The sequence below is a fragment of the Balaenoptera musculus genome, chromosome 2, assembly GCF_009873245.2.
Source record: "Balaenoptera musculus isolate JJ_BM4_2016_0621 chromosome 2, mBalMus1.pri.v3, whole genome shotgun sequence".
Classification (NCBI taxonomy): domain Eukaryota; kingdom Metazoa; phylum Chordata; class Mammalia; order Artiodactyla; family Balaenopteridae; genus Balaenoptera; species Balaenoptera musculus.
Window position 1 is genome coordinate 164,987,025 of NC_045786.1, and position 21,532 is coordinate 165,008,556.

General features: G+C 39.1%; 1 protein-coding gene across 1 annotated transcript in view; it reads left to right on the forward strand.

The window, feature by feature from the left end:
- The window catches only part of UNC79 (unc-79 homolog, NALCN channel complex subunit), a 251,806-nt gene that overhangs the window by 86,498 nt on the left and 143,776 nt on the right, over nt 1–21,532 (forward strand). Inside the window, 6 exon segments of the mRNA XM_036842067.1 lie at nt 2,451–2,515; nt 8,736–8,824; nt 9,445–9,485; nt 11,673–11,701; nt 17,160–17,389; nt 19,413–19,584. Coding sequence (XP_036697962.1) covers nt 2,451–2,515; nt 8,736–8,824; nt 9,445–9,485; nt 11,673–11,701; nt 17,160–17,389; nt 19,413–19,584 — 626 coding nt within the window.

Here is a 21,532-nt window from a genome sequence, read left to right on the forward strand (position 1 = left end):
AAGCCACTTTGCCTTTCTAAACTCTGTTTTTTTGTCCCCTCAACTCAATGAAACCACCCTACTGTGCTTATCTTTCTACCTCTAGGACCAAGAACTTGCTTCCAGGAAGAAACCAAGGGTAATTGTAGGACTCACTTCATTGTTCTTCTCTCAAAGGTCATTGTCCTGTACTACCTGTAGTCAAGTTTCTTAAAACAGTTGTTTCATGTATTTTTCTAGTTTTCTAGTTATTTATGGTGAGAGGGCAAGTCTAATACCAGTTACTCTGTCATTGTTGGAAGCAGAATTCTTGTCTGCCATGTTTATGCTATATTTTTGTTTTTATTTTCAAATAAAAGGAGGTCTGTCCTGAAAATATTTGCCATATGGTAAGGTATGTAGATTGTCCTTGCATCAGAATCAACTGTGTTGCTTTTTCCAATTACAGATACCTGGGTTTTGAGGTTCCAGGCATCATATTTTAAAAACCTTTACAGGTGATTTTTGATACACAAAACAAAACCAATAATCACTGGTCTAGTAAGCTTAAATCTAGTGTGACTTTGGTGAACTTAAAGGAGGTATTCTACAACCTGTGCTTAAGTTAGTGACACCCTGTAAAAATAAATCAAAAGTTAGAGGAGTAGGACCTCCTAGATATCCCCACCATCCACATATAAAGCATTAATTTCTGGCAGAGCAGGAGTTTTTGGAGCTCTGATCAAGTGCTATGGCTGTTTCACGTTCTAATTTGTTTGTACCTGTGCCATAACAGTTGTTATGTAGTTTAAATATTACTTTTATCTAAAAATGTCAGGAACTTTTTCTTAATATTTATAAAGTGATCTGCAAATATTCTCATAATACATGGATTCAGAGATGGTTAGCAGATTTCATCTTGTATGCCAACTCTGTTTTGATTAGTGGTGACTTCCTGGAGCTCAGTGTTGAGAAAGATTTTAAGGCCAGTTCTGGACTCAGCAGGAAAGAATGCTCTTATGGATTAATGATACCTGTCATGAGTTTGGGATTGGAGGAATGGGGTACACGTTCCATGTATTTGCAACTTCTGTACTGGTTGAAGGCACTCTTTCTTCTCTAGATTTCTCTAATTACACAAGAAAACTTGTTGCTACTCTATCTTCTTGACTTTCCACATGTAGGAAACAAATATGGAATGTCTTTATTAAAATTATTTCTTCATCCATTCCTTACTCATTCATTTCCTCTTTCTCTCTCTCAAAAGATATAATCAATATGATATTATATTATTATAGTAGTTCTAGTCTGTACTTCTTTTTAAATGAATAGACCCATTGTGTATTTTTTTTAAGGTCACGGTTCTGTTGACCATATTTTCCTGAATTCCAAATCAGACACATAATCTTATTCCTGGCCTAACAATAGGATAGAAGAATTGAAGTTGGGACACTCTTAGAAAATTTTATAAAATGTTCAGAGCACAAATTAGGCTCAGATCATTAATAACAAATATTTTTGAATTATAATTAGACATGTAACTAAGAATATCTTCTCATCTGCAGATTTTATATATTAGGCCAACCATGGTCCTATAGGATTAGAATATGGTGATTTAGAAAAATGTCCTACTTTCAAACATAAAATCCTATTACCTTTTTTTTTTATATGGTAGAATATTGTTAGCTAAGTGCCTTGGGCTACAGAATCATCTGGATGATGATAAGTAATTGTAATTCTCTTTCTGATCTGTCTCAGATCACTTGGTTCTTGTCCTCATTCTGTGTGTATACTGTGTTGAGGAGTTGGGTATTAGCAGACTAGCAGAGGTTTAGACTGTGGGTAATGTGTGAGAGAGATGCATTTCGTTTGGGCAAGAAACTCATCTTTTCAGTCTCCACATTTAATGGGGATGGGTGGGAAATGGAATGGTAGAGGTTGCCTTACACTCATTTCGGTTATTATTAATCTGAAACACTTCCTGGTGCCAAAAATCTAGATGTTTAGCATAGTATACTATAGTGAAAAGAGCACAGTTTGAGAACCAAGAGATATATGTTCTAGTCGCAGCTTGTCATTTACTAACTCTGTGACCATAGAAAACTACTTAACCTTTTAAATTTTAACTTACACATAAAATGAGGTTAATAATCTGCTGTATCTATCCCACAGGGTTGTTGGGAGGATCAAGTGAAAACATAGATGTAAAAACTTCTAAGAATTTACTAATGGTATATCATTGTGAAATAATATTATGGTATTGGGTATGCCACCTTATATTAGCTTGTCTCTCCCCATGGGAAAATGGATGGGGTTGTGATATCTTTGCTTAATTTAAAAATACTTCATAGATTGAAAAAAAAATAATTATTTTAGGAAACCTTCTGATGATGGTTCTATTTAAGGAAAACCAGTGAAGTATCTGCTGTGTTTTTCCCAGGGCACGAATAATGTCAGTGAGAAATACTCATCAGCTATGCTTTGCTTTACAGCTTGGAACCCCATCCACTGCCAGCACACTGAATGCCACAACGCAATTAACAAACCAGCTGTGAAGGTACTGTTTTATTAGACATGGTGCTATATTATATTGTCAGTGGTCAACTTATCAGGAGCAAATTGCTGAATAAAATGGAGATTGCATCCTTCTCTGTAAAGCAGAAGGCTGTACTCTGTGGTCATTTCAAATTACTGTACTCTACTTTGATCTGACTGTACTCTGGTGGATTGGTTCAAGACAGAGCAATGAATAGTGATATCTGCAGATTTGGCTCTGAGTTCATAACCAAGTGCTGTGGAGAACTGGGCTAATTATCAGAATAATCCTGGTGAAACACTTACGTAGTCCTTGACTGATTTCTGTCTGGGCTAATAAACTCAGGGAGATGTACTTTGGCCCTGTTTTCATGTGTTTGCTACAAGTTATGAGTGGTCTAGTGTGTGACTATGTGAATTCAAGAGTCGTAGGACAAAAACAGAAAATTGTTAAGTCTTAGCTCAGATCACAGATGTGACTTAGTTAAAATGACTGAGAGGTAGTTGGACAGCAAACACATGGAAAATTACAATGGAGGTAAGGGAACAGTGGTTTAGAGAGGTCAAGTCACTCTCCTAAGGTCACTCAGACAGAACTAGGTACCTTGACTCTCAGCCTTATTCTTTTCCTACCACATCTAATTGGTTCTGTCCTGTTATAATCCCGAATCTTTGAAGTTGAAAATTGAGAAAAATAATCACACCACTTAACAAAATTACTTATGGTATATTTGTCGGATACAACACTTGGCTGGAGAGACCTGTGTCTGGATTTACAAGGGTTAATTTTTATATTCTGAGGAGTGGGATTTAGGTCAAGTGATTAGAGTTCAAGTTGCTTTTTAGAACCTATTGTCAAGGAAGTTTGCCTCTCTTGTTCTATAGAGAGGTAGATTGTAAAGATTATCAAATAATAGAAAAATAATACTCTCATTTTATAGAAACAGAGTAGAAGAGGTAGAATGAGATAAAAAATATAAATATAAATGGAAACAAAAAGAAATCTAAATGGAATAAAACATGTATTTCATATACCAAAAGTGGCACAGGAGTGCCAATTATCACATTGTCATCTAGATATATCTTACCAACAAAGGACATCCTTATATTATTATACTTGATCTCTGCTTTTGATGAAAGTAAATTGAATGAATTTATGATGAGAAAGAGCAGGTGAGGGTAACCCACCAATGGAAGCTTAGTCCTCTCCCATTCTACGATGTGTACTCTTCCTCTGAACTTCCATAAACATTTGGGGTTCAAAGGTACTTTTCTTTGGTGTGAGGACATTTTGAGCTAAACACAGGTGAGTTCCTATATTATTCAGCTTAATTCTTCACAGTGGTGAGACTTTCACAATTCCCGTAGTTTCTATATCTGTCCTTTCTTCTTTCTGCCTAAGTTACAATGCCCTCTTTTCGTTCACCCAGACATCAACAGAAAGGAGGTACTGAAAATCTGTTTAATTTTTCCAGTTATTTTTTCCTTGATTTTATGTCAGACTGCATTCTCGGGAGTCCTCTGACTTCCTGATTAGTAATGGTTTTTGGCTTCCTTCCCACAGAAGTCATCATGAATTAGAAATTCTCCCTCTCTTTAGGCAAACAGCCCAGTCTACTCCTCTGACCTGGCCTCACTTTTCTCACAGGCTGTTCTCTATAGCCAGTCCTCCAGGATAAGCCAAACCATCCCACTTTCTGTCATTTTTTAATTGAGGTAAAATTCACATAACATAAAACTAACCATTTTAGAGTGGACATTTCAATGACATTTATCACATTTACAATGTTGTACAACCACTACCTCTATCTAGTTCGTAAACGTTTTTCTCACCCCCCCCAAATTTTACTTTCTCAACCCCAGTTTTCTTAAAGGGCTTCCTTTTACATTTTCACTCTATGCTTCCCAGAAAGGGAATATTCTTGTTGACATTTCCTGTGCAGGGGCTGTTTTTGCATGACCACAGGTCCGGCTCAGGGTTGTTCTTTCTTTACAATCTGAGCACTCCACAAACCCACTGAAATATGAGCATATGACATGTAGATCAAGGGTACCCAACATCCAGATGCTTACAGAATAAGGTTAAATGAAAAGGAAATTATGAAGTGAACAGTATGATGCAAATGTAGTTTAAAAATTACATGTATGAATTTTATATTCATCTTCATAGTGAACACCAACCAGTAATTCTCATCAAAATGTTACCAGTGATTGCATTGAGATGGAGGGTTAATGAGTTATTTAAATTTTCTTCTTTCCTTTTCTTCATTTTCTGAAGCCTCTACCTTGGGCATGTATTATATTTGTAGACAGAAAATAACTATTTTTAAATGTAACAGTCAGATATGAACATATTAATGTGGATGTAAACTGACCTGTTCAGTGTGGAACAGGACTGACACTACTAGCCACAAATCTGAAGGGTCATGTTAATTCATTTAACATGTCAGAGGTCAACTAGCTAACCTCTAATGACTCTTTATAGTTCTAACATCCTAGGAGTTTTTCCTTTGGGATGGAATGAAAAAATATCTTTACGTGACGGAGGTATCAATGACTCATTAGAAATGAGAGTAAAGTAACTATACTGAAGAAGAGGTCTACATACAGTGCATGGGAAAAACTCAGGGAAAATAGATTTATTTTCACAAAAAGCCTAATATCTCCATAATAGTGAGTTATACCTCTTGGCAGTAATGAACCAAACTTGGGTCTGCTCGCCTGTGTGCAGTAAAGCCAATCTACTGATACCGGCTTGTGGTGAAGGAAAGCACAGCATTTATTGTAAGGCTCCATACAAGTAGTCTGGGACAGCTAGTGCTGAAAACACCCAAACTCTCTGGTGGGCAAACCATTTATAAAGGCCAGGTGGGGGCGGGGGGGTTGGGGTCGCAGGGTCTGTGAACAGCTTGTGCACAATTCTCCAATTGGTTGATGGTGAGGTAACACGACGATGTCACAGGGGTTAACATTATCAATCCTTAGGTGCCAGTAGGTCTGGGGGCTACAAAGTGCTCGTGATCATCAAGTAGTTAATTTCTTCCATTTAGTGGTGGTTTTAGTATCTGTAAAACAACTCGGGAAATGTTTATCAGATACTGTTATATAACTAGGTATTTCGGAGAGGAGCTACAGCAGAGGATATGGGGGAAGGGTCTGTCTCGGGAAGGCCCCATAAGGTCCTGCTCAGTTACATAATGATTTGCCAAATAGAAAAGCATTATATATATATATATATATATATATATATTTTTTTTTTTTTTTTTGCAGTAGGTTACAAAAAAGTACTTTTAAGGCAAGAGCCAAAAGTTATGATAGGATCCTAAAATGAAAGTATGTTGGAAATTATAGTTCATTATATCCCACTCTGCTTTTTGGTTTTACTGGGTCCTATTTGAAAATCACTTTATGAAATACTTGAATCCCAGATAATTAGCTAACACAGGAGTCAGCAAACTATGGCCGCAGTTAAATTTGGCCTGCTGCCTGTTTTTGCAAGTAAAGTTTTATTGGAACACAGCTGTGCCCTTTTGCTTACATATTGTCTCTGGCTGCTTTTATGCTACAACAGCAGAGTTGAGTAGTTGTGACAGAGAACTTATGCCCCATGAAGGCTGAAATATTTACTTCCTGGCCATTTACAGAAAGTTTGCCAATCCCTGATTTAACACACCAGAAAGTAGTTATTCACTGTACCAAAGGAAGCATGAAACTTACCTAAGGAAAATTTTCACACTGGGCCTTTAGCACCAGGGAATATATAATTTACAGATTTTGATGGTATAATTATTTAAATTTAGGAATTCTAACTCTTATTTCCCCAACCATTGAAACTCCTAAGGGTTTTAACTTTAAACGACAGGCTGCTTGGGTCATAAGTTCGGTTCATTTATCCCCTTCAAATCAATTAAAAAAAAAAAAAGCCGAAAGAAAAGGCAGAGTGAAGTTCTAGAAGAATTTGTGTACTAGGCATATTAACTGCATACTCTGCTGTAGCATAGATTGATTATTTCTTGAAGGGCAGGAACAGAATTCAAAACGACTTTGGGACTTCCCTGGTGGCGCAGTGGTTAAGAATCCGCCTGCCAATGCAGGGGACACAGGTTTGAGCCCTGGTCCAGGAATATCCCAGATGCCGCGGAGCAACTAAGCCCGGGCGCCACAACTACTGCCTGAGCTTTAGAGCCTGTGAGCCACAACTGCTGAGCCCGTGCTCCACAACTATTGAAGCCCGTGGGCCTAGAGCCTGTGCTCTGCAACAAGAGAAGCCACCACAATGAGAAGCCCGTGCACCACATGAAAAGTAGCCCCTGCTCACCGCAACTAGAGAAAGCCCACGTGCAGCAACAAAGACCCAACGCAGCCAAAAATAAAATAAATAAATAAATTTATTTAAAAAAAAAAAAACCACTGTGGTGGGACTTCCCTGGTGGCGCAGTGATTAAGAATCCACCTGCCAATGCAGGGAACACAGGTTTGAGCCCTGGTCCGGGAAGATCCCACATGCTGCAGAGCAACTAAGCCCATGCACCACAACTACTGAGCCTGTGCTCTAGAGCCCGCGAGCCACAACTACTGAGCCCACATGCCACAACTACTGGAGCCTGCGCACCTAGAGCCCGTGCTCCGCAACAAGAGAAGCCACTGCTATGAGAAGCCCGAGCACCACAACGAAGAGTAGCCCCCACTCGCCACAACTAGAGAAAGCCCAAGCGCAGCAACGAAGACCAGCACAGCCAAAAAAAAAAAAAAAAAAAAAAGGACTTTGGTAAGTCATAGACATTTAAACCAATGCAAAGTACAAAATTCATTTTTTACTAGTCATTGAATGTTTTGTCCATTTGATTTAAAACATCCAGATATTTGAAATATCCTAATGATCAACTTAAGATTAATACTTTAATCTCTGTACTTACACTAATGAAAACAGGCGTAAATAACTCAAAACTGAACAGAGCACTACAGGGTTAAAAGAAACTACAGTTCATATGTGGAAGAAAAAAAACTACCTGAAGTTGAAAGTTGGATATATAGAACTTATTCCAGAGTAAGAAAAGTGAATCGCTCAATGTTAGATTTAATGCTAAGTTTTCTGAATGAGGTCTGTCTTGAGAAGCAAAATTCTCTACTGCCAGCATTTTGGTAACAGTTATGATTTTTAAATCTTAATAATACATTTTCCTTTTCCCGAAGAGAGATTACTGTGTTTACTGCATTAAAGAAGGAGTTACTATATGAGTAATACAGAAGCAATTTGAGCAGCCACTGAACAAGATGATTTTTTTTTTTTTTTAGTTTATTTTTGGCTGTGTTGGGTCTTCGTTGCTGCGCGCGGGCTTTCTCTAGTTGCGGTGAGCCGGGGCTACTCTTCGTTGTGGTCGCGGGCTTCTCATTGTCGTGGCTTCTCTTGTTGCAGAGCATGGGCTCTAGGCACGCAGGCTTCAGTAGTTGTGGCTCGCAGGCTCTAGAGCGCAGGATCAGTAATTGTGGCGCACGGGCTTAGTTGCTCCGCAGCATGTGGGATCTTCCCGGGCCAGGGCACGAACCTGTGTCCCCTGCATTGGCAGGTGGATTCTTAACCACTGCGCCACCAGGGAAACCCACAAGATGATTTTTTATCTTTATAGAATGAGGGTGGATTTCTTTTTTTTTAATAATTAATTAATTAATTAATTAATTAATTTTTGGCTGCATTGTGTCTTCGTTGCTGTGCGCGGGCTTTCTCTAGTTGTGGCAAGTGGGAGCTACTCTTCGTTGCAGTGCGCGGGCTTCTCATTGCGGTGGCTTCTCTTGTTGTGGAGCAAGGGCTCTAGGTGCACGGGCTTCAGTACTTGTGGCTCAGTAGCTGCGGCTCACGGACTCTAGAGCACAGGCTCAGTAGTTGTGGTGCACGGGCTTAGTTGCTCCGCGGCCTGTGGGATCCTCCCGGACCAGGGCTTGAACTCGTGTCCCCTGCATTGGCAGGCAGATTCTTAACCACTGCGCCACCAGGGAAGTCCAGAGGGTGGATTTCTTGACACTATTTGTGACTTCAATTGCAAATAACAGGAGAAATGAAAAATCACAGCAGCCACATTTAAACCTCCAATGTGGGAAAACAGTTATAGGTTGAATGGGTTTTACTGAAAATATTTATTCTACTTTGCTTTTGAAAATCTATTATCGAAACATTTGTACGCTTGATATAGGGAACGTGATAAAACAGGACAGGAGAGTTCATTCTGTCTTTTCATGTGTTTCAGATGTGTATAGACCCCTCCCTGTCTGTAGCTTTGGGTGATAAACCACCCCCATTGTATCTCTGTGAAGAATGCAGCCAGAGGATTGCAGGGTAGGTATAAGAAAAGAAAATAGGGCTACAATGAGAAGAGAAGAATAATCACTTCGACTTAAATTGGTTATGTTACCTTCATTTTACACTAGCCTCTCTGTTTTTTAAAGGTTAGTTTGTCAGATATTTAATATATATCAAGCTTTCCTTTGAAAAGATTTCAGCTTTGAAAAATTGCAGTATTTCTCTCCATGTGACAAGAGAAAGCAATTCCACTTAATAAAGCAGCTCCACTTTTCAAGTGACCCTGTGAAAAAGGCCACAGAGAAAAATAAAAGAAAGCTGTGGTTTTCAAACATGACATAAAATTCATATGGGTTTTCTATGCTTGTTCGTTTCACAGAATCACACTCAGCTTTGTACAAATCATGCTGTATTTTGGTTGACTTAATTAGCATCTGGAAAGTATCATTTAAAGATAACTGAATATGATGAAATGCCTATAATTTATAATTTAGATGGAATGCATTAGACATTTAAAAAGTTTATTATGATAGTGCTCTTAATTACACATCCTTTATATTAAAAGCCTTTTAGCAATAGTGTGCAGCTTATAAGCATTCATGTGGAAGGGTAACATTGCAACAAAGTTCAAAAATGAATTCTGTTTTTCTTTATAGGGACCACAGTGAATGGTTGATTGATGTTCTTCTGCCGCAAGGTATGGCTTACTTCAGAAGGGATGAATAATGAGTAATCGTGACTAATGGCACCGTTGATTTTTCTCCTTTTGTACTGTTTTATTTTACAAAGACAGCAACCAAAGTATTACTTTCTGTGCATATTCACTGATATGAAGCATGATATCAGTCTTGCTTGTAATATACCCACACATTTAATAATGAGGGAAGAGGTATCATCTCCACCACAATTAGAGGTAGGTGTTGGAATTAGGATTCTGTATGACCAAAGCTGGATTCTGCCTTAAGGGGTTTTCTGTGTATATAAGAGGTGTTGCCAATGATACGTTTGCTGTGCAAGTCAGAAAGGAAATAAGGAACATCAGTGTGGAGAGCATCAAATAACGGGTCTTTCTCCTGCCACGGTTACCAGCTCTGTGTTTTTAGGGAAAATTATTTAATCGCTCTGAGAGTCAGTTTCCCCTTCAGTAAAATGGGGATAAATATATCTGACCCATCTCAATGAAAAGACGAGATTGTAATGCTTGCAGTTTGTTATAGTTCTGAAAGCTGTGCCTGATAAGTTGGCAGGTTGCAGACAGAGTGTTTCCCTACACATGGGGAAGCAGGTATTCCAGCCACCTAATTGCAGGATGAAATGACCAGGAAAAGTACTTAGCAGAGGAAAGATGAAAAGTGGAAAAAGCTGGGGGCATACTGAGCACAGATCAGGCACCCAGGAAGAACTTGATGTATAACTTCAGAAGTAGATAATAAAAGAATTTTTATGAAAGGCCTTACTTAAAAAGAAATGTAAAAACCTCATGTTAACTAAATTCGGTAAACACTTTTTTCAAAACTTAAGGTCTTTGCCTGATGATAATTATACTCCTTCTTTGTAGTCTAACTCTTAATATTAGGTTATCTCAACCTGAAGAAATAAATTGTTTAGTGAGTGCTCTGCATCTGTAAAATGGGTCAATAATGTCAGCCTCTATATCCTTTAAAGAGACATTTAAAAGTTTTATATAAGAATATCTGTAAAAAGATTTGGGCTTATATGGGTAAAGATAACCTTTTTTTCCCCTTAAATTAGTGAACTTCCAGTGCTCCGAGGTAAAACCCATAGTCAGGTTCTAAACTACGTTTTAAATCTCAGATATGTTGCTGAATTCTGGCCATCATCTGCAGATGATATTCATCTGTGGAAGAAAACTGATAATAACTTTTCATTATTTATCCAGAGATGTGACCCATTAACCTCAGGTTAAGATAAACTCCAAGATATCAAACTGTTAAATAACCATTAATTATACAGAATCAGTTTTAACAACTGAGTTGTTAATTTCATTGATTTGACATCCGCTAATTCATAATTTCCAGACAGAGTTTGGCAGACATTTATCTTTGATCTTTTTAATAAATTGTGACATAGGCGTTTAGTCTATTTTTTGAGCACTTCCTAGTTCAGGGGAAATGATAACAGATTCTTGGAAAAATTATTTTCAATTACTCTCAAGCATCAGTTTTCATGGAAATAATTGGTATGCCCACTAAAAAGAGTTTTTATCCATTAATTAAAGTCAATCCTGAAGTACTAAAGTAATTTGACAGCCTTACTCCAGCTGGCCAATCCATGGGTTTGAAATTGCTTTCTCTTAAATAAGCCTGCAGCTGGTTTTGCACTAGTTAAGGACTGATGTAAGTTGATAGTTTGAGTCTAATTCATCCAAGTTATTAAGTCTTTTTTTATAGTTCTAATATAGCAAATCATCTCCATGGTGAAACTCTAAGTATATCACATCAACTCAGTGTCATAGCATAATGGAAGAACAGTAGACAGGGAATCTAGGGACATTTGCTCCAGATTGGCCTGTACCATTGATGGCCTGTGTGACTCTGAAGAAACCATGTAACCCTAAATTTTGTTCTCTGTCAAATGAGGGGGTGAGGTTAAAGTTATTTGATCTGAATTCTAAGTCATGTCTGAGAAGATTGAATTATTTCTAAGAATAGGTGAAAATATTTGCAGCCTCATTAAACATACCACAGGTATTTTTAACTTCATTAAACATAAGTAGATGACAGTTTATGAGAGAAGGGAGAAGCTGTTTTGGCCAAGTCTGGAGGTTGTGTTACTAAGTTTGTTTTTGCTCACCTTGGTGGCTGCCCTTATTTAAAACGGGCTCTCTTTCTTTGTTGATATTTTGTGTACCTTCCCCTTACAGCTGAAATATCTGCTATATGTCAGAAGAAGGTAAGAGCAAACCATCTGTCGGTGTGGGGCATGATTTGGTCTGTGTTTGTATGTAATTCATTCATTGACATCTGCCATCATTTCTGCACCTGGTTCTTCCCAGTATGTACATGTCACCTGTATTTGTGAAGGGGGAAAGGAAATAATTCAGCATGCAAGATTGCTGTGTCATGGCATGGTCTCTATTTACATTTCTGCTCTTTGCTTTACCCATCTATGCCACAGTGTTTTTGAAAAATAATCTGAAGTAAAGCATATGTGTAACTCTGGGATAGAAGTCTAAATACAAAAGGCTTTGAGTGACATGCAATACATGCAACCTTACTTTGGTAAGGATGCTCGTGTTGCTAAAAGTCTTTATTGTTTGGAAGTGGAATGCAAATAGTCAATCAATATATGTGTGTCAGAAACATACCCCGACCAAGTATATATGGAAAATATTAATTTATATGTAAGTTGAATGATATCTCTAGTTAACGATTCCACTTTCGAATAGCCACTGTTCATGACAGTTTCCCTAAGCCATTTCCATCTTCTTTTCTTGCTCCAGTTGTTGAAAAGTACAAGAGAAGGTAGTATGGTGTCATACAAAGAACTTTGGACCAGTTGGTTGTGATACTTGGGTTCTGGTCAGCTCTATTCCCACCTAGCTATGACACTATGTACAAGTCATTTAAGCTCTCTGGGAGTTGGTTATGAGTGGATAACTTTGGAGGGCTGTTTCAGTTATCTATTGCCACCTAATAAACCATCCTGAAATGTACTGGCTTATAACAACAAACATTTATTTGATCACAATGCTGTGGATCGGCAGTTTTGCCTATGCTTGCCTGGGTAGTTCTCTTGATAAACTCCTCTAGGCTCACTCATGTATTGATATTTGCAGTCATTTAGTGGGTTTGCTGGCAACTGGTTTGTCCCAGATGACTTTACTCCCATGTCTGGGGCTTCAGCTGGGATGGCTGGAATGGTTGGGATGACAGGGGTGTCTGGCCCTCCCTCTTTCCATTAGGTGTCTCATCTTCCAGGAGGCTAGGCTGGATTTGTTCACAAGGTATCAGTGTTCTGAGAAACTGAGAGGGGAGGTTGCAAGGCCTTGTGAGCCTGAAGCTCTGTAGTCACACAGCATCACTTCTTTTTTTTTTTACAATGTTAAATGTTATGTTTTATCACATTTACGATGCTGCGTTTCCAAGCATTATACTATAGAAAGGAGAACACTCATTACTAATTTCTAAATCATAGTTTGTATCATATACCTTTTATTCTAACACAGCATCTCTTCTGCTGCATTCCATTGGCCAAAACAAGTCCAAAGGACAGCTCGGTTTCAAGGAGTGGGGAAATAGACTCCTCCTCTTTATAGAAGGAGCAGCAAGAATTTTGTGGTCATATTTAATGTACCACAGTCTACCCTCTGGGCATCATTACTTACATTCTTTCCATGTGCCAAATACTCTCAGCACCTCTATAAGACCTCCGAAAGTCCTTAACCCATTTATGGCTTCAGGCTTAAAGTCCATTGTCTTACGATTCTGCATCTGGTCTGGCACTGAATGAAACCCCTCGGGTACGAAATTTTCTTGAACCCAGAGACCTGTGAACTAAAAAGGCAAGTTACATACCCAACACAAAATGTGAGACAGGGATTGGATAACAGCAGTAGACCTCTGTTCAGAAAGAGGAAGGGGAAGCAGATAGCTGTTACTAGTCAATAGCAGTTCCAGCCATGAACATGTCAACAGTTCCTCTGTCTTTAAGGAATAGCAAATGTGCCTTGATTAGGATCTGATTTTGCTTCCTGGGAATAGTTTCCTAATTAATTCTTTCCTGGGATCTTTGCTCCACTTTCTAAGACATCTTTCCTTTTATAATAAGAAATGGCCCATGTTGCAGCTGAGTAACCCTCTCAGTCTGCTTCCTGCATGTAGAAGTCGGGGTTCCATAGACCTCTTTTCGTGTTGAACTGTGTCTGTCCCGTTTGGTCTAATGGTGGTGCTTTTGCTAGTATGCCTCTCTTAAAACTTTGTGGATTTTCAATGAATCTAATTGGGTTCAGTGCCCTCAAAGCCCACATCTATCATTCTTTTTGAGTATAGAAATGCCTTCTATTACTTTGGGCATTTCAGCCCTTAACATTATTGGAAGCCCTGTTCTAGCTGAGAGGCTCAACTGGGCATCGCCTTACCTAGCTTTCTGAAGTTTTAACAAGGGATCATATAGTCATTCAGCATACGTTTGATTTCATTTTTATTCCGAGGCTATTTCCTACTTTGAGAATCTTTTACAAGCTGGAGAGACTAGGATGAGAAACAGTTTTCTTTCTAAATTGGCATTTCCTGGCTCTGGTGTTATACGTAACATGCTTGACACCCAGGGTGGATCATTTTTTAACATTCCCCGCCTTATATGACAAAATTATTTTTCAGTAATAAGGTTAAAATTAGCACATTTTTATTACTTATCCTTTAATAAATGTGTGTTTTATATGAAAGTTAATTTGGAGAACTTTCCTTAAGTTCCTAATAGATCAGAATTGTTTGAGCTTGCTTTGGGCAAAGTTTGTGTCTTTCAGTACTACATATTCAGTACTACATATTCCTACATTTGAATAGTAGGTTTGAGATAACATCAGATTGTATCAAATACAGCATTGTAAATCAGCTATACTTCAATAAAAAATAAATTAGAAAAAGTTTGTATCAAATAAGCATCAAGAGACAGATGCTTTATTTCAATTCTGCTGTCTATGAGACCACTTGGAATTATTTATTTATGTTAAAATTCAAAGCAGTGAACAGAGTGGCTAGAGCGAACCTTTGAAAACATGCCCAGCTGAATCTGAACCTAAGGGAAATCTCTCTAATTTACTTTTGAAATGAATGCATGTAGCTGAGTCCACAGGGTTTAGGACTGATTGTGGCTTGGAAATATATTATTAAAACTTAGTAGGAACCACAGCAACTTGTTAGAACTTTGACCAACCAGAGGTTATTTAGGGGCCAAAGTATTTTATTGCTGATATTATTTAGAATTGATGGCACATGGGGATAAGGCAGGTTGACTTTTAGTTGATATTCCAGATACTAACATACGCAGTTATGTCCAGATACTACCTAAGAAATCACTCAAATGTAGCAGCATGAAACAACAACTATTTAATTATGTTTACAGATTCTGAGGTCAGGATTTGGACAGGGCACAGGCCACAGCCTATCTCTGCTTGATGATGTTTAGGGGCCTCATCTGGGAAGACTTGAATAGTTAGGGGCTGGAATTATCTAGAGGCATCTAGATCGTATGTTTGGGCTCTGGGATGGGGTGACTTGAAGGCTGGGCTTAGAGTAGAGACTTACACACTTGCCTCTCCATGTGCCCTTGGCATGGCACAGTCTGAGAAGAGTATCCTGATGAGGAAGCTTCGAAGAGAGAATATTCTAAGACAGCAAGTTGGAAGCTGCATGTCCTTTTAGAAATTTGCCTTGGTAGTCATGTGAGTATCACTTTCCGCCATGCTCTCTTGGTTGAAGCAGCCACAGCCCATCCAGATTCAAGGCTCATGAAAGCATATCTGAGGAACTAAACCGAAAGAGCCTCACCCACAGCGGGACTTAATTTAGATGAGGACGACCTTGGACCTCCAGCCAGGAATTTGCATGTGGGAAGAATGTAAATAATTTTGTGACCAGAAAATAGGATTGGAAATTGTAAGCCTTAAACGTCGGGACTTTATTATAGCTAATAACTACCCACTAAACCCATATCCACATCCTATTGTTTATGTAACAGTGGGAATCCCAGAGACAACAAAGACTAACTACAACTGAAAGGAAGAAATAAACACTAACAATATACTCGATATAATCCACCCTGCTAGTGATGTGGTTTGGTTTGGTTTGGAGAAACCCCAACCAGTAAGGATTCATGTGCTTCCAGAATGAAATTTAGTATGTGAAAGAGAAAGAAAAGGCACAAAGCAGGAAAGATACCTCACTTGGAGAAGTCAGGCTGACTTGGATGCTGAAGAAGACTTGGGCTTCAGATGCAGAGGAAGCACACTGTATTTTAACAAATAATTTTTTAAAACTTGTTAATAAAAGGGAAAAAAGATCATAAAAAATTTAAACTTGCTTTTATGATTTATTGACCCGAGTCCTGTTCAGAAAATGAGATTTCCCAGCACTCGTATCCAAAGCCTTGTGCTAAAATCGAAGTGGAACAAGCCTTACTTTGAAATGGTTGTTCCGATAGGCAATTCAATACACTATCAATGTTTGGATATAGGTTTTGTGCTTGCCTTCTTCCTTCTTCTGTCTCCACACTTCCCAAGATATCTGTCATGGAAGGTTCTCAGTCTTCCCCAAGCCCTGAGTTCATAATGGCTTAGGATATTATTTCCCCTATTATATTCCATCTTTTAAAAAAAATTTTATTGGATTATAGTTGATTTACAATGTTGTGTTAGTTTCAGATGTACAACAAAGTGATTCAGTTATACATATACATATATTCATTCTTTTTCAGTATGTTCCGTCTTAATAAGCTCTATTGAGAGACTGAAAATGCTCTCTTGACACAAGACATTGATTATGTGGTGGTGACATCTCTAAAGGCTTGGGCACAGTTTTTGTGCAGAGGTCAGGGATATTTCCTGATTGCTCCTCAAAATTGCATTATGTGGGCGCTGCCTTTCTCCCCTGCTTCTTGTCAGGGCAGCTCTGATAATAAACCCCCCTGAGCTTCAGAATCTCTCTTATACTCCACCACTTTTCTCACTTCATCTGTTGACTCCTTTCCTCTAGTTGATGTCAGCCACTGAGTCTGTGAATGGTTCTTGCTGTGTTTTGAGGTTCCCGTGGTGTCCACTGACATATTCTCTAGGTCTTGATAGAAACAGTGCCGGTGGGGATGGACAGGCCAGCTTTGGGGTCATCAGCTCGGTGCAGCACAGCTCCCTGCCTGTCCTTGAATGCACCAAGGACAGATGAGCTGCAGTGGAAATCGGCCCTTTAGGTGGTGGATAAAATAATTTTGAAAGTTTATTTTAGGGGTTAAAATTGTTTGTTTCCGACTCTGATGTGCTGTGATGCATTCTCTCTGGACCACAGTTTTAATTTTTTTCATATTTCTGCTGAAAACTCTTGAAATGCTAACTTGAAATAATCCAGGAAGCCCCCCATGCCCCATGGCTGAGGTCACTTTACAGAGGACTTTTCAACACAGTTTCACTCATATTTAGAACGTTTCTACCACTCACACTAATAGAAACCACTTCTCACCTTTATTTTTAACTATAGCTGAAATCTCACTGGTTAGAGATGACCTGCATTTTGGAAACTAGTGGCACTTCAGAAATGTGCTGCCACTTCCAGTGGCCCTTTAAGTTTCCATTTGTTCCATTAGTAGCCAAATTTACCTCAGTGGTGACTTTTAATTGATTTCACTCTTTTTCTTCTAGAACTGCAGTTCCCACGTTAGGAGAGCTGTTGTCACCTGCTTTTCAGCAGGGTGTTGTGGTCGTCATGGAAACAGGCCTGTTCGGTACTGCAAAAGATGCCACTCAAATCATCACAGTAACGAACTGGGGGCTGCCTCGGAGACCCACCTCTATCAGACCTCCCCTCCACCCATCAACACTCGGGAATGTGGTGCCGAGGAACTTGTCTGCGCCGTGGAGGCCGTGATTAGGTAACAGCTTCATTAGAAACTTACCCTGAAAACACTGCCTTTGCTTTGAGCCACCCTGTTCACATTGAGATGTGCAAATTTATTTATTTATTTTTATTTTAAAAATTATTTATTTATTTATTATTTATTTTTGGCTGCCTTGGTCTTTGCTGCTGCACACGGGCTTTCTCTAGTTGCAGTGAGCAGGGGCTACTCTTCATTGCGGCGCGCGGGCTTCTCATTGCGGTGGCTTCTCTTGTTGCGGAGCATGGGCTCTAGGCGCGTGGGCTTCAGTAGTTGTGGCACGCGGGCTCTGGAGCGCAGGCTCAGTAGTTGTGGCGCACGTGCTTAGTGGCTCTGTGGCATGTGGGATTTTCCCGGACCAGGGCTGGAACCCATGTCCCCTGCATTGGCAGGCGGATTCTTAACCACTGCGCCACCAGGGAAGTCCGAGATGTGCAAATTTAATTCAACTTCAAGTGCCCTCAGCCAGGCAGCTCACCTTCCATAATGTTGCAATGACGATGTTTTAATTCATTCATTCAACAAATATTTTTATGTAATGCCAGTTATGTGCCAGGCATGTATCAGACACTTGGAAGACAGAAGAGAGTAAAATGTAACCTCTGCTTTCAAGTTACCCATGTAGGGACTATAAAAACAGAAGAATGAAATTGCAGTCCAGTATGGTGAGCACAATGCCAACACAGAGTCGGGGGTCTTAGGGGAATGAAGTGGAGGCGCCAGTCAGAGTGAGGGGTGGGAATAAGGCTGTCCCAGACATGACTGATAGCAGTGAGGGATGGGAGAGCTCTAGATAATTCGGTACTGGAGTAAGCCAGAAGGCTGTGGAGTAAGACAGGGGCCTGATCCTGCAGGCTTCTGGCTTTTTCTCCTTCTGTCACACACAAAAAAGGAAGCTTTAGAAGTGATAACCTCTAGATTTGTTCTCTTTTTGTATAATATGCACTGAGGCAAGATTTTTAAAAATTAAGAAACAATATTAGAAAGCAAGTTTTAAAGCTAGGGACTGAGTCTTCTGTTTCTCTTATCCCAGTGGCTGACACATGTAGAAGTGCAATAAATGTTGCTAAATAAAACGTTACAGAAAGTTTGGAAGTAGAAAAAAAAATCAGCCATACTGCTGTCATCATCATCACTTTTGCACATGTTCTTCTAGGTTTATTCAAATGCATACTTTATTTATATAACTGTAATCACAGTGTATCCACATTCTTTTAGATGTAAACTTATACCATTAGCTCTTTTCCATGTTGTGTATTTCCACATGTATCCTTTTTAGTGCGTACATAATATTTATCTAGATTATTTTCCTCCACCATTAGATATTTCAATTTCTTCCTTTTTTTTTTTTTACTGTTAAAAATAACTTTGATAACTATTTTTGTGTATAGTGCTGTTCCTATATTTTTTTCTTAGGGTAGATGACCAGATGTGGTTGACTCGGTCAAAGGGTCTGAATATTTTAATGGCGCTTGATACATTACCAAACTGATTTTCAAAGAGTGTATGTGAATTTCATACATCACTGTATGAAACTGATAGTTTTTGCTACACCTTGCCAACATTGGGTATTATTTTTTAAATTGTCATTTGCTTAGCAAGTTGAAAAAGGAATCTTCGTTGCTCACTGTCAGGTCTTTGAATACTAGATATTAAATATTTTTCCATCTGGGTACCAGTTCCTCAGTCTTTCCTTGTATTATGCATTTGATGTCCACACAGCTTCATATTAGATATAGGAGAAGCATTGATATCTGGTGGGATGGTTGGTGAACTAGAAGCCAGAAGGCATCAGTTCTGCTTGATTCTAATTGATTGGAGGAAGTAGCCTCTTTGTGCCTCAGTTTTTTCATCTTTGAAATGGGGATGGAGTAGAAAATAGTAAGGAAATTAGGCTCCTTCCAATTTAAAGGAGAGCAATGAGTGATGCTTGAGTACTCATGAAGTAATTGCTCTGAATAGGTCATGATCTCGAATGTGTTTTTTGGCAGTCTAACTTGAAATCTGTCTCCTTTGGCAGCTTGTTGAAAGAAGCCGAGTTCCATGCTGAGCAGCGGGAACATGAGCTCAATCGCCGGCGGCAGCTGGGCCTCTCCTCTTCCCACCATTCCCTGGATAACGCTGACTTTGACAACAAAGATGATGATAAACACGACCAGCGGCTACTCAGTCAATTTGGAATATGGTTCTTAGTAAGAAAAGAAGTTAACTCTTCTCTGCTTTCTTATGTTTCATTCCAACATTGCGCTGATGAGGAATTTCTTCTGTTCTTTTTAAAGAAGTAAATAGTAATAGTGAAAAATTAAACTTAGCATAGGGACTCTATACTCTAGGACAGTGACTGCACATTGCATTTACCTGGGAAGGCTTTTAAAAAATGCCATTGCCCAGATTCCACCCCAGAATCTTGGGACTTTTTAAAAAGCTCCCTAGTTTGATTCTAATGAATAGCCAGGTGTTGAAACCTACTGTGCCAGACCCTAAACTGTTGGAAATGCACAGTTTGACAATAAACAAGTGGGAAAGTTGCTAGGGTATATTGTGAAATATTGGATTCAGTATAATTTACAGATCATTCATCTCATCAACATGAAATTTTGCTTGAAAGTTCAGTCTCTGGAGCTTTTTGTGTATTTACGGCAAGTCTGCAATACAGCCAGAAAAATTATAGCCAAACCAACGCAAGGAATTTGATTGCTATTGACTGATTCAACTGCAGTATTCATTCAGTAAAGATCAAACATACAGATCCAAAGTTCCAGGCATGCTGAATTTGCCAGTTCTGCAGAAAAACAGACTTTTGTTTTTGTCCATTGGAGACATGGACTAAGTCTCCAAGTGATACATCTCTTTAGCTTTCACAAATTTTTTGGTTTTGTTTTGCTTTGTTTTGTTTTACTAAATTGGGGTTTAATTGTTGATTTCGCATGTCTTGCTCCTAGAACTTATTATCTAATGACATACTGACTACTATTGTGAACTCCTGAAGGCAAAGATAGTGTTTTACTTATTTTTTATATTCCTGAATGCTACTTCAGTGCTTAATAAGAGATTATTTCAGAATGATTGAATTACTAAATGATGAGCAGTTTTGGAAAGTCTATTTATAATGTGGTGAACTGGAGGGGCTCTAAGGTTTCAGAATTATTACTGATAGGAAATTCTTGGCTAAATCTGATCATTTTAGAACTGAAATGTATATAGATTATTTTTTTACTGAAGATATTTATGAAATTTCACTTTGTAGACTTAACTTCTTAAAAGTATCTAGTGCAGATTATGTAACAGATTTCTTATATGGGAAAAGCTTATAGGGAGGTGCAATCTTGAGGGGAAATTCTTACAGTCCATCTCTCTCTGTAGAGGAGAACACAGTTTCCAGGCTAAGTGGTCCTCCATCAATTTTAAAACTGCCCATTTTACCCCTTCATTTTTCTGATGAGGACAGAGAAGCCCAGAGAGGCAGTTCAACTTGCCCACAGTCACTGCTAACAACCAGTTAGTAGCAGAAGGTGGTTGGGACACAGCTCTAGTCCCAAACTCTGACTGAGGGGCAGAGAGTGCCTGATTCAGCTTCTTCTGAAGGCCAGTCTTGGACTTCTTAACATACAATTCCTAATAGCCAAAAGGAAAGTGTACATTTAAAATTTTGGACAGATCGGAACCAAGATGGCGGAGTAGAAGGACGTGCTCTCACTCCCTCTTGCGAGAACACCAGAATCACTACTAGCTGCTGGACAGTCATCGACAGGAAGACACTGGAACTCACCAAAAAAGATACCCCACATCCAAAGACAAAGGAGAAGCCACAATGAGACGGTAGGAGGGGCGCAATCACAGTAAAATCAAATCCCATAACTGCTGGGTGGGTGACTCACAGACTGGAGAACACTTATACCACAGAAGTCCACCCACTGGAGTGAAGGTTCTGAGCCCCACGTCAGGCTTCCCAACCTGGGGGTCCAGCAACGGGAGGAGGAATTCCTAGAGAATCAGACTTTGAAGACTAGTGGGATTTGATTGCAGGATTTCGACAGGACTGGGGGAAACAGAGACTCCAGTCTTGGAGGGCGCACACAAAATAGTGTGTGCATTGGGACCCAGGGGAAGGAGCAGTGACCCCAGGGGAGACTGAACCAG